The sequence below is a fragment of the Syngnathoides biaculeatus genome, chromosome 23, assembly GCF_019802595.1.
Source record: "Syngnathoides biaculeatus isolate LvHL_M chromosome 23, ASM1980259v1, whole genome shotgun sequence".
NCBI lineage: Eukaryota > Metazoa > Chordata > Actinopteri > Syngnathiformes > Syngnathidae > Syngnathoides > Syngnathoides biaculeatus.
In genome coordinates, this window is record NC_084662.1 from 11806127 (window position 1) to 11822661 (window position 16535).

Below are 16535 nucleotides of genomic sequence, written 5' to 3' on the forward strand. Positions count from 1 at the left end.
TAACCAGCGCAAAACCCGCTTAGCGGTAATGTTCATTTGGCTAAATAGTAACAATAGTAATCGTATTTGGGACAATTTCCTCCAAATAGTGGCCTCAGCATGAATAGCCACAGGAAAAGAACAAAATCCAAATACAGTCGCCATCAGGATGGTCAAGTACAAACTAGAACTGACGTAACTGCTTGGGACATTCCGGTCAGGCAGATGTGTTTTATCGTATGGCATTGGCGTGGAAAACCGAAGCAGGGAAGAATCAGCTCCACCTCCAGCCGCACTGCATTATTGATGAGGGAGCGAGAACGAAAAGACGCGCAAATGGAAACGGTTAACGTGAGGCGGTTCCGCATTCCACAAGTGACGCTTGTCCCCCTTTTTTTCCACGAGCATTTGTCCGAATATGAAAGTTGACTTCCAATAAATGCCTGGTGTTTTCTGAAGTTTAGTATGCACATTTGAGAAGGTACGGCAAATATGGCATTTCATTTCAGCCTTCATAACTGATCGAGAGCTGTGCAGTCGCTTCTTGGAGAACTGTGCAATCTTTTCTTTAAGTGTTTCTGGATGCCTGCGCTTGTTGAACGCAACCTTCCACAAACCAACATTGTGTAAGAGGATTTCCAGGAACGTAAGAGGAACACGGAGTCACTCTTGCGGCGTCTCTGGCTTTCATTACCGTGACGACCGGAGGCAAAAAAGCCTGAGCCTTGTGACTGGAATGGGTTCTCCTCGCGAGGGTAGATTATTTTTGTTGATTAATGTGTGTTTGGGCGACACGGTGGATTAGCTGGTAAAGCGTTGGCCTCACACTTCTAAGGAACCGGGTTCAATCCCGGACCCCCCTGTGTGGAGTTTGCATGTTCTCCCCCTGTGACTGCTTGGGTTTCCACATCCCAAAAACCATGCAACAATAATTGCCCCTAGGTGTGATTGTGAGTGAAGGTGTCTGTGTCTATGTGCCCTCCGATTGGCTGGCAACCAGTTTTTTTTTTTTACCCTTGTACAATTTGAAAACTGGACAAAACAGAGAGCAGACAAAAAGACACTCGACGAGCATGTGGAGCCCCACCAAGCTTTTATTTACATGTGCACCATTTCTCATACAAACTAGATTACGGTTCCAGAAAAAAACCCAATGAGAACACAGGAAGAATACCAACTAACAACATTGAGAAGATTAATAATACGGGACCAAGTTGAAAGGATAGGGGGGCAGAGGGGAGCCTTTTTACAAAAAATACAAATGAGGTGATTATGCTTTTTTTTTAGTGGTTTTTGTCTCATTTTTATTTTTGATGCTCTAAATGCGCACTGCAGTTTTTGCGCGGAAGGCGAACGAACGGAGCCAAGGCCGAGACCTCAAACAAGTGATTCTTACACTTTGTAAAGTCCATCCATCCATTGCTTTTGCCGCTTATCCTCACAAGGTTTCGCGGGGAGCGCCGGAGCCTATCCCAGCTGTCAACGGGCAGGAGGCGGGGTACACCCTGAACTGGTCGCTAGCCAATCGCAGGGCACATCCAGACACACAGTCGCACTCACAATCACACCTTGGGGAAATTTAGAGTATCCAATTATTGTTGCATGTTGTTGGGATGCGGGAGGAAACCGGAGTGCCCGGAGAAAACCCACGCAGGCACCGGAGAGACCATGCAAACTCCACACGGGCGAGGGGGCGGGTCCTCAGAACCGTGAGGCCAACGCTTTACCAGCTGATCCACCGTGCAGTCAGTGTATTCAAATTCAAACACTTAGTTTAGTTGAACTTGTTTTTTTTCATTTTTTTTTTTTTTTTTTAAAAAAGGACAACACTGAACACAGCTGGAGTTTTTTTTTGTCTTACATTACACGAATAATCATGACGAACGCAGTCAAGACAGAGGATGGTTCAAGTGGAGCTGATTTAGCAAATCGAAACACTGGTAGTTGTCCTCTTTGTGTTACAATTGCTGTCAGGAGACGACGCCGTTGCAATGCGGTTGCAGCCTGCTCGTGCACTTCATCCTTAAAAACTGCACACTGACAGTCCTCTGCCTTGGTGATATATATTTTTATATATAAATGTATATATACACATCTGTACACTATTATACACAGTGGGGTCAAAGCCTTCATTTTGCCCCCTCCCCGCCCTCTCCCAATCCAGGGACTCCAGATGCTACAACAATGGTTACACAATCTGCTTCAAGGATACGTTTGATGGCAACAGCGTTCCCTCCCGCCTGGCGCGTCAGAAGACTTCTTCAACTCTACCTTGGCGAGGTAACGAGGGGTCAAGTACTGCGAGGGAATACGCGACGGGGACGTACAGCGGGTAAATGCGCTTCACACACACACACGCAAAGGACATAATGCATAAATACATCAATTGTGTACAGTGGAAAAGGGGCGGCAGTTGACAAAAAGAAACATGCGGCGATGGGGAGTAGCCTACAGGAGCACCGGACGTTTGCATGTCACCCCCCCCCCAAAAAAAAAAAGGCAATAATTAATTCGGAAATAAATGCCCACGCTGAAAATCTTACAATCATAAAGTCAGATTAAAAATCTGATTTAAAAAAAAAAAAAATCTGATTTTCGACAAAAGTCGACATGTCATCAGAGTAAAATTCTTGGGGGGGAATATAAAAGTTGTAAATTCATGATCGATCTGATGAGAACGGAAATATCTTCAAGAAAAATGTGCCATGTTTGAGAAAGACGGGGTGTTTTGAGAAACTCAAGAAAAAGTCAGTCTTATTAGAAAAGTCATCATATGCGAATAAAAGGCCTGAATTTGCAAGAAAAAATGAGTTAAAAGACAACTTTAGGAGGAATAATATCATGAAAACTGCTCTACTTTAAATACAAGGGAAAAATTGTATTTTATCAACGGGAATTTTCCTTAGGAAAAACAAATAATAGTATGAGGAAAATTTTCGATGAGTGAATCTTAAAATTCACACGCAAGCGTTAACACGGTTCTCAGGAACAACACGAAGCTTTGTGCTATTACAATAAACCCATCTTGACACAATATCGTCAGCTCTTATTGTTACTATTCCCGAAAATGAACACTTTTTCCGATTATGACTTTGTCAGACGTCATTATTCCTTCTCCATTTCAGTGAGGCCAACATCCAAAACGAAAAGTCAAATCCAAACGGCGGACTTCCGCTCGTAGTCATATCCCGACCTTCCTCTTCAATGTCGACGGGTCGAAAAGTTCACAGGTCACGAGTTCACAAAGCGTCTCTGTAACATTTACCAAATTATGGAAATCTTCATTTGAATGAAAATATCTTTAGAATAGGCCCCGCCCTAACCTTATCTCCTTCCCTCCCCCTGAGTGTTGCTCTACATATTATGCATTAAAAACAAAAATCCCCACCAGTTGATGACAAGACTGCTGCACACACACTTGTATTTGTCTTTAATATCTGTGTGTGTGTTTTGAAACGTGCATACGAGTGGCGTGATTTTGGCTGCCAACATGATTCTACTGCTTGATTCAAGTAATTTGGCAACATATAGACGAGACAGCTTATTGTTTCCAGAAAATGGCTGCTGGAGGAATAACCTCCACCCCCCTCCCAACTCACCTCCCATCATGCACCGGGGGGGTCACGCTCCTTTACCCGCCATGCGCGGCTGCAGCTTTATAGGCCGTTTTTGCAAGTCGAGGGTCAAAACTGCACCCGATTCGGAACGGAACTAAAAAAAAAAACAAAAACGCACGAGGTGCTCCGAGGACAAAATTCAACAGTTTTTTTTTTTTTTTTTTTTACATAGCACCTGTAATGCTGTGGAAATGTTCACATCACTAGAACACAGGTATTCACTTATTTTTTTTTTTTTAGCTACATTATTTGCTGTGATCAATTTAAAAAGCCTTCTCAAACTGTACAAATAACCACAAGTGAGATTTTCTTTCTATTTGCCTTTTTTTCTCCTTTTTTTTCATGTCTCTGCATTAAAACCAAAAAAGTGAAACAATCCAACGTTGTAGTCGTCGAAACTTTTCCGTTCAAGCCATACGTAGGAAGTGCGTCGGTGTTCGCCTTAAGGGCGCGCGAGTTTCAACGCTAGTCGACGTAACTGAAATTCCGAATAACAAACACTGAACACTTAAAAAAAAAAAAAAAATCACAGAAGGGGAGTGTAGAAGTAAATACAACCTCCCCACAAAAAAAAAAATACACTGGATCAGATTTTACACACCTTCTCCACGGCAGTTTCTTTTTGTTTTGAACATTGATCAAGAACATCGTGCACCCATTTGTTGTTCGTCTTTGTAGTCCCGCCCGATGACCGGCGTCTCTTTGAGAGTCTTACACGTGAGGAAACTTGCATAATTCAAGAGTTTTGTTGTAACTTTTTTTTTCTTCTTCTTGTTATCGTTTCACAGGAGGCTCCTTCCGAAGCGTTGGATCGCTTAAAAAGTCCTGCGGCTCGTTTCCCAGAGACGAGTGTTCGTCGTGTAAACACAAGGTTGGTGTTCGGTGTTGTGCTAATGGCTGATTTTGGCAAAAAAAAAAAAAAAAAAAAGGGGGGGGGCGTGTGTCAGGTTTGCTCTTGCGATACATAGCTCAGACCTGCGGAGAAGGAAAAAATAAAAAGATGATTATGATTGTTGATTTGTACGAAGGGCAAATGACATACTACAACAACACTGCGATTTGAAAATTCTAATATTTAAATCATTGTGCTCTATCCATCATGCTCTACGATAGCAAAGCAAATTTGTATAGCGCAGTTCATACACGAGGTAATTGTGTAAATGTAAAGCGAAATGTGCTTTATATGATTAATATTCATTTGAAAACAAAGAGAGAAAACATTTAAAACAATAAAAATGACAAACACAATATAAAAAAAAAGACAATTAAAACCGCATACAGTGCAAATAATATGATCAAAAAGTGGAGATATTCTTAAAAGCATGAGAAAAAAAAGAAGAGTTTTCAACATGGATTTAAAAACATTCACACTTGGGGCTGACCTCACCTCTGTTGGCAATTTATTCCATTTTTTTGCAGCATAATAGCTAAATGCTGCTTCACCATGTTTGCTTTGCACTCTGCACTCCACTATTTGACCTGAGTCAGTCGATCTCAGAGCTCTCCTGGCTTTTGTATTCCGTAAGCATTTCTTTCATGTATTCAGGACCTAAATCATTTAGTGATTTATCGACCAGTAGCAGAACTTTAATATCGATTCTAAAGCTGACTGGAAGCCAGTGCAAGGACTTTAAAATTGGAGTTACATGCTCTGACCGCTTTGTTTTGGTTAGAACGCGAGCTGCGGCATTCTGAATGAGCTGCAGCCGTTTACGATAGTACAAGAAGGTGCCAAAACTGTAATAGTACTAATTGGTGACAAATAAGCATGCTGAAACTTGACTAAGATCCATCCATCCATCCATCTTATACATACACACACAACACACTGGCATGACGTCGGCTGAAACGAGATTGCATGTACAGTAATTTTCCGCCTATCAGCCGCGACTTTGTTCACACGCTTTAAACCAAGCAGTTTATGCGGTGATGCGGCTTATTTGTGCATTTTTTTTCTAACGGCTGCGAAGGGGCACTCTAGCGGAAAAGGTAAGTTTGAGACCGGTGGAATACATGTGCCGAGTAAGTGACTTTTACCCGTCCGGCCTTGTTAGCGCTGCGCTAGCGTGTTGCTACCGTGTCTCAGTGATTTTTACAGGTATGTTTTTTTTTTTTTTTTTTAAATCAGCCCTGTTAATGCGACGCTAGCGTTAGCATTGGCGCGGCGGCGTTAGCGTTAAATTCTCTATGTGTCGTCTTTCTCGTGTTTCAATGTGGGTTTCAATGGGCTCGCGGATTTTGCACAGCTGCGGCGGTATGTATGTACCAAACGGTATTTCCTATAGAAATGTACTGGTTGAGGTTTATAACCAGGTGCGCTCTGTAGGCCGGGAATTACGGTAAGTCTGATATTGCTAACAGAGCCCCTTAAAAAATGCGATTCCATTGTAAAGGAGCAGAAGCAGACAGACCTTTATGCATCCTCTTCAACCGGGTACCCAGCTCTGAGAAGCCTGCTTGGCGCTTGCGAAGTTGCTGACTCCGTTCATGTTGACCAGAGAGTCAAAGTTAAAGTCCAGGCCGTCGGCGTCCATCAGCTCGTTCCTGATGATCGAGTCCATGTCGCACTCCAAGCTGCCGTTAAACATGTCCAGGTCCAGATCTGGGGGGAAACGATCCTGGGAGATTCCCCCATTGCCGCTCACCGCCCCGTTTAGGAAGATGGAGGTGTCGATCTGCATGGAGGTGGACCCGTTTCCTCCCAATGGTGAAAGCAGGAGCTGCTGTTTGGCATTAGTTAGCGCATTCACCTCATTGGCGAAATTCAGGCCCCTGTTGACGGATTTCACAGAGCTCAGATTGTGGTTGTTGGTTTGGAGTGTCTCCCCCTGATTGCCCTGAACTCCTCCGGGGGTTCCGAATGTCATGATGGGATCGTTGCGCAGCATGAGGCCGCGGCGGGAGTTCTGGGACACGATGGCGGCGGCGCTGGTTTGTGACATGAGCGGGTCCGACTGGGTCATCAAGACATCGCTGTGGCTGTCGGAGTTGAGCAGGTCCTGAAGTGTCATGGTACCGAAACGAGAAGTGCTGATGCTGGAGAAGGACGTCTGCTTGTTTTCCTGGATGGTCTGCATGGGGGACGGACGCAGGGAGGAGCCTGGCGTGTGTGAGCCAAAGATGGAGTTGCTGTAGTTTCCTCCACCGTTTGATGCAGAGTTGGACGAGGGTGCGGCGTTGGCCGAAGGTGAACCCAGCCCATTGGATTTGGGGACAAAAGCAAACCCTGAGGTCCCGTTTGAAGGGACTTGTCCTGAAGCGGTTGGCACCAAGTTGATGTTGTCCAGGTCTTCCATTAGCTCATCTGTTAGTCCATCGTTCAGGTTCATCGTACCGGCCAGGTCCGCCAGACGGGGCAGCTCGGCGGGTGGGGCCTTACCGTTTGCTGCGTTGCCTGGAGACAAAGCTGTGCCGGAACTGGAGTAGATCATCGACGACAGGGGGGCCTCGTCATCGGGGACCTCATCCAACTCCGGGTTGGCCAGGATGGGCGAAAGACGGCCACTCAGCGTGCTGGCGTTGGAATTGGTGCGCGAGCGGAAGTCCGTCCAGGCGTCCAGCTCCTCGCTGCTGCGCGACGTCGGGCTCCCCGGCCACTTGGACAGTCCCGAGGGGCTCTCGCCGTTGACGTCGCCGGCCGCGGCCGCCGCGGCTTGCAGAGCGGCCTTTTTCTTGGCGGCGCGGCCGCGGGCGGACTTGGTGTACTTGTTGCTGTTGTCCATGGAGACGGCGCGGCGGCGGGGAGCTTTCCCCCCCTTTCCTCCGTCGGGATTGATCATCCACCAGGAACTCTTGCCCGTGCCTTCGTTCTGGACGCGGATGAAACGGCTGTGCAGTGAAAGGTTGTGGCGGATGGAGTTCTGCAACACAAAAAGGGAACAGTTCATGACTTAATCCAAGACCCTCACTAATATTGATCGCTTCTGTTCAGTGTTGGATAGTAACAACGTAGAACCGCTTTGTTACTATATTTAAGATTTTTCCTGTATCTGTACTTCACTTGAGAATTCCTATTTATCACTACATTCTACATTTACTACATACATTTGAAAAAAATATCTGAAGTTGATACTCCTTATTTTCTCAAAATAGGCTTGTTACTGCTTTTTGACCTTTGCGGACGACGACACGATAAATAAGACGTAAATTGAGTGCAGGTAAAGTCAAGTGCGCGTGAGATCACTGATTCCATTGATTGAGATCTTATGATGTTTTTGGGTCATTTCACTTTTCGTTTGAAGTTGTTTGACGCTAGTGGACCATTGCAAGATGAATCCAGGTGTTGTATTCCATTTTACTGTAAAAATTCAACTAGGAGTGTCAATAAGATGCTCGAAGCAAGCACACGATGATTTACTGGACTATTTATGTCTTTTAAGTACAACTAAAGATAAGCTGTATTGGCGTTGATACTAGAATCACTCATTATATATAACTGACAATAGAAAATCATATATATATATTGCATATTTCAAAGTTTACTTTTTCTTTACTTTTTACTTGTCCATTCACCAGTTTTTTCTTAGTTTTATTTTAATATTATATTATTTATTTTAATATTATTTCATGAATTTTATTATTTTTTTATTATTATCATCACTTTTATATTATTTATATTGTGATTCTAATATTATTTAGTATTTTATTTATTTATTCTCCTTACTTATTCATCTGCACTCCTATTAAAGTACAGAGGGTGAGCATCTTTGCCACCTCAGGTTGCGTTGAACGAATCGCAGTCATCAAGACGACAGCGACTTGACGTGTTCTAAATAGACGGGGGACGAACAAAAGTGCAGCAGTTTGAGCCGCCTTCGACATTGTTTGCGCTGCGGCTTTTGTGTTGAGAAACACACAAGAGGGACGGTGATCTCTAATCAAGCTTCTCCTGAATTATTTACCAAAGGGGGTTGCGTAAGTGGCCGTATTCAGTGGCGGATCGCGTGTGCTCGAGCGTGCCGCCGTGAATCGATGAATTCCCGGCTCCTTTTCCCATGTGGAAAAGCTTGCAGCTTATTTTTAGGGGGGGGGGGGGGGTTGAATTGAGTCCAAGACCACCCATCTTGGCGAACATGACTTGTTTTAGTTATTTTATTTTATTTTAGATGCACTATTTTAGATTTACATGCAACAATAATTGGACACTCTAAATTGCCCCTAGGTGTGATTGTGAGTGCGGCTGTTTGTCTCCATGTGCCCTGCGATTGGCTGGCAACCAGTTCAGGGTGTACCCCGCCTCCTGCCCCTTGACAGCTTGGATAGGCTCCAGCACATTCCACGACCCTCGTGAGGATAAGCGGCAAAAGAAAATAGATGAATGGATGAATGGTTAACTCAGACAATGGCTTGGATATTTTTGTAAAAAAATTGTACAGTTTTTGTCAGCATGCCGTAATGTTCCCCTTTTTCCCCCTCGTAATATTGGGGCGATACCCACCCCAATATTCTTGTATCTACAACTTTATTCACATAATGTTACATCTTCTTTATTATCATAAAGATAATTTTTCACATAATCTTCTATCAGTATGGTGTTATTCTCTTGATATTGGACTTTTTGTCCCTCTTATTATTTTTACTGACTTTTTTGCTAAATATTCATATATAATATTTATAATCTTTATTCTCATACTATATTTCCCCCGCTCATCCTTTATTCTTATGACTTTTTTGCACAATATTCCCGTATCATTATGATTTTAATTTTAATATTATGATGATGTTTTATTTGAGTATATTGTTGGCTTTATTATTGTTCATCTTCATAGCTAAGTTAGCTTTTCGTTCGTATACACTACAACTTTTCTCTCACAACTGGCCTTTGTATACACTACATTTTGCAATAAAGCAGTATATTTTACTATCGTGGCTAGTTTAGTAATTTCACTTTCCATGTAAAATCCGACACAAATACTAATAAACTTATATATATAATCAGTTAACCGTTGCAGTCAGGCTGATTACAGATTCACAGAACAGAATTAAGCCATTTTATGACTTTCTGCGTATGCCGTGGAATAAATGCAGCTCACTTTGAATCGGAAACATCTTGTGAAGAGAAATTCAAGCTTGTTGAATGACACTGTGAAAGGAAAATGTAAAAAAAAAATAAAATAAAATAACACAAACAGACCTTTTTTTTGCGAGAGTTCTCTGAAAATGAAGAAGTAGAAAAGCAAGTGCATTCCTTGGCAACTATTCTCGGAGGAATGTGTAACACGTCTTCTTTCTTGTCTTCCTGTGCCACAAGCTACTGAAGTACGTTGGGAAATTCATTACATATTTTTTTTGCCTCCCCCCGCCCAAACACATAACTCTCGCCGGACCCGAGGGATTGTTAACCAACGTTAATGCCTTCCCATTTAAAACAAACCTTCCAAAACGGGGTCACATGTTTCCCCCGCGCCGATGTACAGTTCAACCGCCGTCGACCTGACCGCGTTTCTGGGTTGAAACAGGCAAAAAGTCAAAATCGCAACAACGTTTTCCACGAAGCTTTCCCGTCTTTCCTGGGTTTGGTTTGGATTGGCAGCACACTCACAAAAGGAACAGGAGTGGGTTTAAATTATCCTTTTTTTTTTTTTAATGTAGGGTGTGGGCAGAGTCTTAACATTTCTTTTTTGCTCTCTGCGGGTTTGCGCTTTTGAAGGTTGTGTGCATATACACACATGTTTGTGTACTCACGGTGGTCAAGTGGAACATATTGTCCGCAGTGTTTTTCAGACCATAAATTCAAATGATTGCTCGACCACTGTGCGCTTTGTCTGACGCTAAATCTATAAAGGAATTCCAACTGCCGATGCGTGGTGGACGTTAATGCACGTTTATTAGCGTTGCGTGTGTGTGTCGAGTTAGCGCAATGAGGTAAAATGAGATACTCGAGAGACCGATGTTTATCCTCTGGCAGTATCTCTTGAGGCGTGGCATAACGGTGTCTAATTATCCGACATTTTATCACACATGCACACAAACACACCATACACTACTACTATATTATATATATATATATAGAGAGAGAGAGAGAGAGAGAGCGAGAGAGAGAGAGCGAGAGCGAGAGCTGGGATAGGCTCCAGCTTTCCCACTACCCTACTAAGCGGCTTGGATAATGACATATACATCTTGGCACGGTGGAGCAGCTGGAAAGTGTTGGCCTCACAGTTCTGAGGACCCAGGTTCAATCCCATCCCTCCCTGCGTGGAGTTTGCATGTTCTCCCCGTGCCTGCGTGGGTTTTCCCCAGGCACTCCGGTTTCCTCCCACATCCCAAAAACATGCAATATTAATTGGACACTCTAAATTGCCCCAAGGTGCGATTGTGAGTGCGGCTGTTTGTCTCGATGTGCCCTGCGATTGGCTGGCGACCGTTTCAGGGTGTACCCCCGCCTCCTGCCCGTTGACAGCTGGGATAGTCTCCAGCACTCCCGCGACCCTTGTGAAGATAAGCGGCAAAGAAGATTGACGGATAGAACAGTGAGTTCCAACATTTTCAAATGTTGTTATGTGACTTGTCCATTAAACACACTTGTGGCATTGTTAGCATGCACGCTAAAACATGTGCATGCAAGCTACTATATGATGGCGCTCACAAGGCATCCATCCATCCATCCATTTTCTTAGCCGCTTATCCTCACAAAGGTCACGGGAATGCTGTAGCCTATCCCAGCTGTCATCAGGCAAAGAGGCAGGGTACACCCCCAACTGGTTGCCAGCCAATCGCAGGGCACATAGAGACAGACAACAGTCGCACTCACAATCACACCAAGGGGCAATTTTAGTGTCCAATGAGTTCTGCCAATCATTCATATGAAACATTGCAAATTATTACCGATTAATGACATTTCCATTTGTTTCAATGGGGAAAAATTATTTTCAGCATGTGTTTTGAGTCACGAGAAGTCATGGAACAAATTGAACTATGTCAAGACCTCCCTGCAATCAAGCACAAATGACAATTCCAAATAAATTTTACCTAAGAAAATGCAAACGTGATTAGCACGTAGACAAACATAGCTGCTTGTTGTCGACAGACGCACCCACAATCACATCAATACCTACAAAATGCCACTTGGTGACAGTGTCGCTTTGTCCCCTTCCAAAGAGTTAGTACTTTAGTTATTATTGGTTTTTTTTTTTGTAGCATTGAAGTTAAAACATTTACAGTTTAATATTTTATAACGGCACCAAATCTATTCACTTTAAATTTATTCTTGTCACATAAGTAGAATTACGTTCGGAATTAAAGTCTCGGAGGAAACATCTGTGACTAACACTTGGTGAAAAGTCAGCGTGTGGAAGAGGTGTTGATAGCGCACATGGTGTGAATTAGTGTTTAAAAAAAAAAAAAAAAATTGGCCCACAGACACACAAAACTGGTTTGATTAAATATTCCACTGGCTTTATTGTTGTAGATGACATAAAAATGAGTCGATAAAGAACCGGCATTGACAAAGTATTAGGAACCCACTGTCATACAAAAGTGGAATTTCCTTCTTTTTTAGTATTTGAACAGTGCAAATATGTAGAAGTATGCCATAAACCTATTTTCTTGATAATCCCCTCTTTTTATATTACCACTTATTGGTGGACATAAATTTTCCATGTTGGAATTTGGCTGCAATGCAAATCTAAAAATATTACGTTGAGAGTAAATAGACTGTGTGCGTGTGTGTACTACTGTATAGCTCCTTTGGGCTACTTCTCAAAGCCCATTAATAAAAAACGAGCTCAGCAAGGCAGCGGCTCTGATTCATGACTACACAAAGCTAAATGACACACAAACACTCACGCACTTGCAACAAATGCGGAAGCATTCATGGGCTTCTGACACGGTTGCCTAGCATTCCCCATACTGTTGTAAAATATCCATTAAGTTCCTATCGTGGTGGGTGGACACTCTACCAGCTTGAGGTGTGAATGCGCAATATTTAGAGACCATATATTTTTTAAAAATATATATATTTTTTTGGTAAATACAATAGCACCTCAGTTTAAGATTTTGGTTTATATATGTATATATATATATACAGTAATTTTTTGTTTCAAAAGAAAAATTACCTCGAATCACTATTGTCTGCATAGTGGCGGAAGCCTCAGAACTTTGTACTTTACTTGGCCCCCAAATAATTTAGGCTCAATGCCAAAATTCTGCCAATTTGCTAGCGAACCCACTGCTAGTTTGTCGTCAGAAATATTTTCTTCGCCTGTTTATATACTGTATTGCACTGGATGTATTTTTAACCACACAACGATAACATCGTTTTGCGGCTGGAACGGATTAATTGCATTCCCATTCATTTCAATGGGAAACCTTACCTCCTTTTATGAACATTTGAATTTGAGAACGTGGAGAACAAAACAAATTAAGTTTGTAACCCCAGCTTCTCACTGTAGTTTTACTCTTCCCATGTGTTGTTAACTTTTTAACATGCTAAATCACATGCTTTTAAACACTATGTACACGAATACTGCAAAAATTGCACCCACAATATGTATTGGAGGCTGTGTGTTGGTTATTGCTTTAAGAGGCGGGGCTTATTGGGGCAGGTGTGTGACAGTGAGTTTACATGTCAGGGTTTGGGCTGTTGCTGACAGCAGCCTCTGTATGAAAAATTATTGCAATAAACCACAGATTTCCACGTTATACAGCAAAGAGTTCTCTGAGCTTTTGTTTGTTTTATTACAATTTCTGACGTCCGTAAGTTCCCTACCGCTGCTTTAAGGTATGTCCTAAATGTCATTTAGCACCTCTAGGCAAGACAAATATTTTTTTTTTTCCCAAATTCCTTATGTTACACAATGTGTGTTTGACCCAGTCAGTGTTTGGTGTGGCATGTGTTGACGTTAGCCTTAGATTAGTCGTGCAGGTTTACATAACGCACGATAGCCTGATGTGTGCTCAAGTTGCTCGGCTTGATGGCTTTAAACGTCACTTTTACACACAATGACAAGTGGAATTTTTTTTTTTTCAAAAATGAACTCATGGAGCCACATGAAGTAACTACAAGGAATAATGCTACAAATGTTAGTACCGATGCTAATTCTGACACAGCAGGAAAGGTGTCCGGGCAGGCCAATAATATTATAGACCACGAAAATCGGTTGATTCGGTGGGTTGCGATGGGAATGCAAGAGATGCTAAGCGGATTACACGGCAGGGGCACATCAGAAGTATTTAGAAAGTGTTCTTTTAAAGGGGAAATCCACTGGTTTGCCTGAACAATGTATCAAATAGGTCATGTAATATGTACTCTATTTTGACAATGTGATGTTAAATCATCTCTCATTTAATATTGTTTTGAGAAGATTTTTATCGACAATTACGAATTTTCAGGGGCGCTGCCATTTTTGCGAGTCATGTGACCTTGCGTCCGCGGATGTTACGTGGCGCAACAAAGATTCGCTTACATGGGAAACCATTTATGCCCATCGCTGATTTCTCGGATTTATCCTTATCTGATGGAGAAATCGCAGTATCGGTTGACCGGGAAGACGGAGGAATACTTCCATACACAGCCGTTAGCTCGCCACCCGTCGAGTACTAGTATGAATACTGCTATTTCTTCATCAGAATAGGATAAATCAGAGAAATCAGCGCTGGGGATAAAAGGTGTCCCATGTAATCGAGCCTTTGTTGCGCCACGTAACATGTCACATCCGCGCACGTAGGTCATGTGACACGTGAAAATGGCAGCGCCGCTGAAAATTTGGAATTTTCGATAAAAATATTCTCAAAACACTATTAAATGAGAGAGGAATTAACATCACATTGTCCAAATGCAATACATATTACATGACCAATTGGATACATTTTTAATGCAAACCAGTGGATTTCCCCTTTATTAAGGACAAATTGCCACCATAGTATTGCAAAATATGTTAATCACATTGATTGTTACTCTGAGACCAAATTGTTTAATATTGTTGTTTTAAAGAAGGGGTGGCCCAACTATGTTTAAAAGTCTTCACACAAAAATACTGCTAGTTCTTTGATGGATGGGCAAATCCTGAAACCCAAACTACAAAAGAAAGTAGAGCACCTAGTTCCACGTTGACCTCTTGAGTCATGGCACACTAAAACCAACGAAGAAGAAAGTCCCCCGTCTGCATACGTCTTAGCTGAGCTATGTGCTGTTGCTGGCTGACGAAACGCATTGCAACGCCTTTTCGGGACCCCCCACCCCCCTCCCAATGGCTCCTCCATCCAGTTCCCCTCCGCCAATCGGTTGCGCCTCCGCTCGCACGGCTACATCCAATTACGAGTAACTGTCAGAAGCCACCTTGGCCAATCGGAGGGCTCTACCTCGCGGTCGTTATCGCGCTTTTTACGACATCCAGAGCGGCTGATGTAATCCCTCGGCCACAAGCGCACCACGTGAAAGGGTGGAGGGTAGGGTTGGGGGGAAGAAACCCAAATGAGATTTCCCACCTCAGCGTCATTTGAACGTGAGAGAGCTTCAAAGGGGGGGACGGAGGGGTGACGGGGACATTTTTGCGTGACAGCCTTTGATTGTTCCCACATGTGGCTGATGGACAAAAAGGCTTCTGTGTTGCTCAGCATTGACACTGCAGCTGCTCCACACGCACACACGTGCACTCTCAGGTTCACCCACTCACTCACTCACTCACTCAATATTGTAAATACGGCAACATTATAGTATCCATCAATTCATTTTCCTTGCCGCTTATCCTCACCCTTAACTGGTTCCCAGCCAATCGCAGGTCACATCAAGACAAACATCCACACTCACAATCACACCTCGGGGCAATTTAGAGTGTCCAATTACTGTTGCATGTTTTCGGGATGTGGGAGGAAAATGGAGTGCCCGGAGAAAACCCACGCAGGCACGGACGGGGAGAACATGCAAACTCCACACAGGCGGGTCCGGGATTGGACCCGGGACCTCAGAACTGTGAGCCCAAGGCTTTACCAGCTGATCCACCGTGCCGCACATTATAGTATTATGGGGAAAGATGAGAAGTTAGGAAAATACTGGTCGAACATGTAGCAAAGTATAAAAAGTGCTAACATTTTTAGAATGAGTCGGGTAATATGACAAATATTGACAATATATATACTGTAATCATTTGAATGACGTACAGTGTACTGCATATACTGTCATGACCACAACCAAGAGGGGCGTAGCCTAGCCACCGCTCCGAGCGGTTGTGTCGGCGGTCACAGCTGTGTCACATGATGCACTGTGATTGGACAATGTATTTAAGTTGGGAGTTTTGTCACTGGTTTTTGCCATTTCGTTAAGTACGCTTTCCCGCATCCAGGGTTACTCCGCCACTGCGCTATTACAGTCCAGTCACGCTTTCGATTGTGCTCTTTAGTTGACTCATAGTTATCAGACATTGTTTCTTGTGTTCTGGATCCTGCCTTCTTGGACTTTGTTTTGTATAAAACCAACTGAACGTCATGTCCTCGTCTTGGAGTCCTGCATTTGGGTCATGACATATACTTTTGAATAAATTTAGTCAGGCCATCCGAGGACACAGATGTCTACTCTGAGGACGCGAGGTGCCAACAAGCATGTGTGACACGTATGCTACGCTTTACAAATAAACACACTGGAGATAGAGAGAGCGCAGCTATTTATACTGTGGACACACACACACACACACACACACACACACGCTATAAAACAGAAACACACACCGTGTCCAGGTGCCCTGAGCTCTGGACTGCGGACAGAACATTCCATTCTCAAGAATCATATGTGGGTCTCAGCCCCGTGTACGTGTTTGTGCGTTCGCCTCGCGTTGACGTGCACACTAAAGTGGGATTTTGAACTTGGCTGTAGAAACCCTGCTACACTTCATTCCCTTTACGTTAGTGTCATACACTCCCTAATCTCGCTCACAGAGACACTTTTGAATCCAATAGTTCTCTGCCAAAATGACTATTTTGCGGGACTGTATATGATATATATGTGAT

At 43.2% G+C, this 16535-nt stretch overlaps 1 protein-coding gene and 1 long non-coding RNA gene across 2 annotated transcripts in view; one reads left to right on the top strand and one right to left on the bottom strand.

Annotated features, from left to right (window-relative positions):
* The first annotated feature begins 1038 nt into the window (after positions 1 to 1038).
* LOC133496266 (uncharacterized) overlaps positions 1039 to 16535 on the top strand; it is a 68491-nt gene continuing 52994 nt past the window's right edge. Inside the window, exon 1 of the long non-coding RNA XR_009793764.1 lies at positions 1039 to 4467. This is a non-coding gene — a long non-coding RNA (uncharacterized LOC133496266). The remainder of the gene's footprint in view (positions 4468 to 16535) is intronic.
* Positions 1056 to 16535, bottom strand: part of foxo3b (forkhead box O3b) — a 55360-nt gene continuing 39880 nt past the window's right edge. The window contains exons 2-3 of the mRNA XM_061811613.1: positions 6008 to 7456; positions 1056 to 4571 (exon numbers count right to left, since the gene is read on the bottom strand). Of these exons, the coding sequence (XP_061667597.1) occupies positions 6023 to 7456 (1434 nt within the window). The 3' untranslated portion in view covers positions 1056 to 4571; positions 6008 to 6022. The remainder of the gene's footprint in view (positions 4572 to 6007; positions 7457 to 16535) is intronic.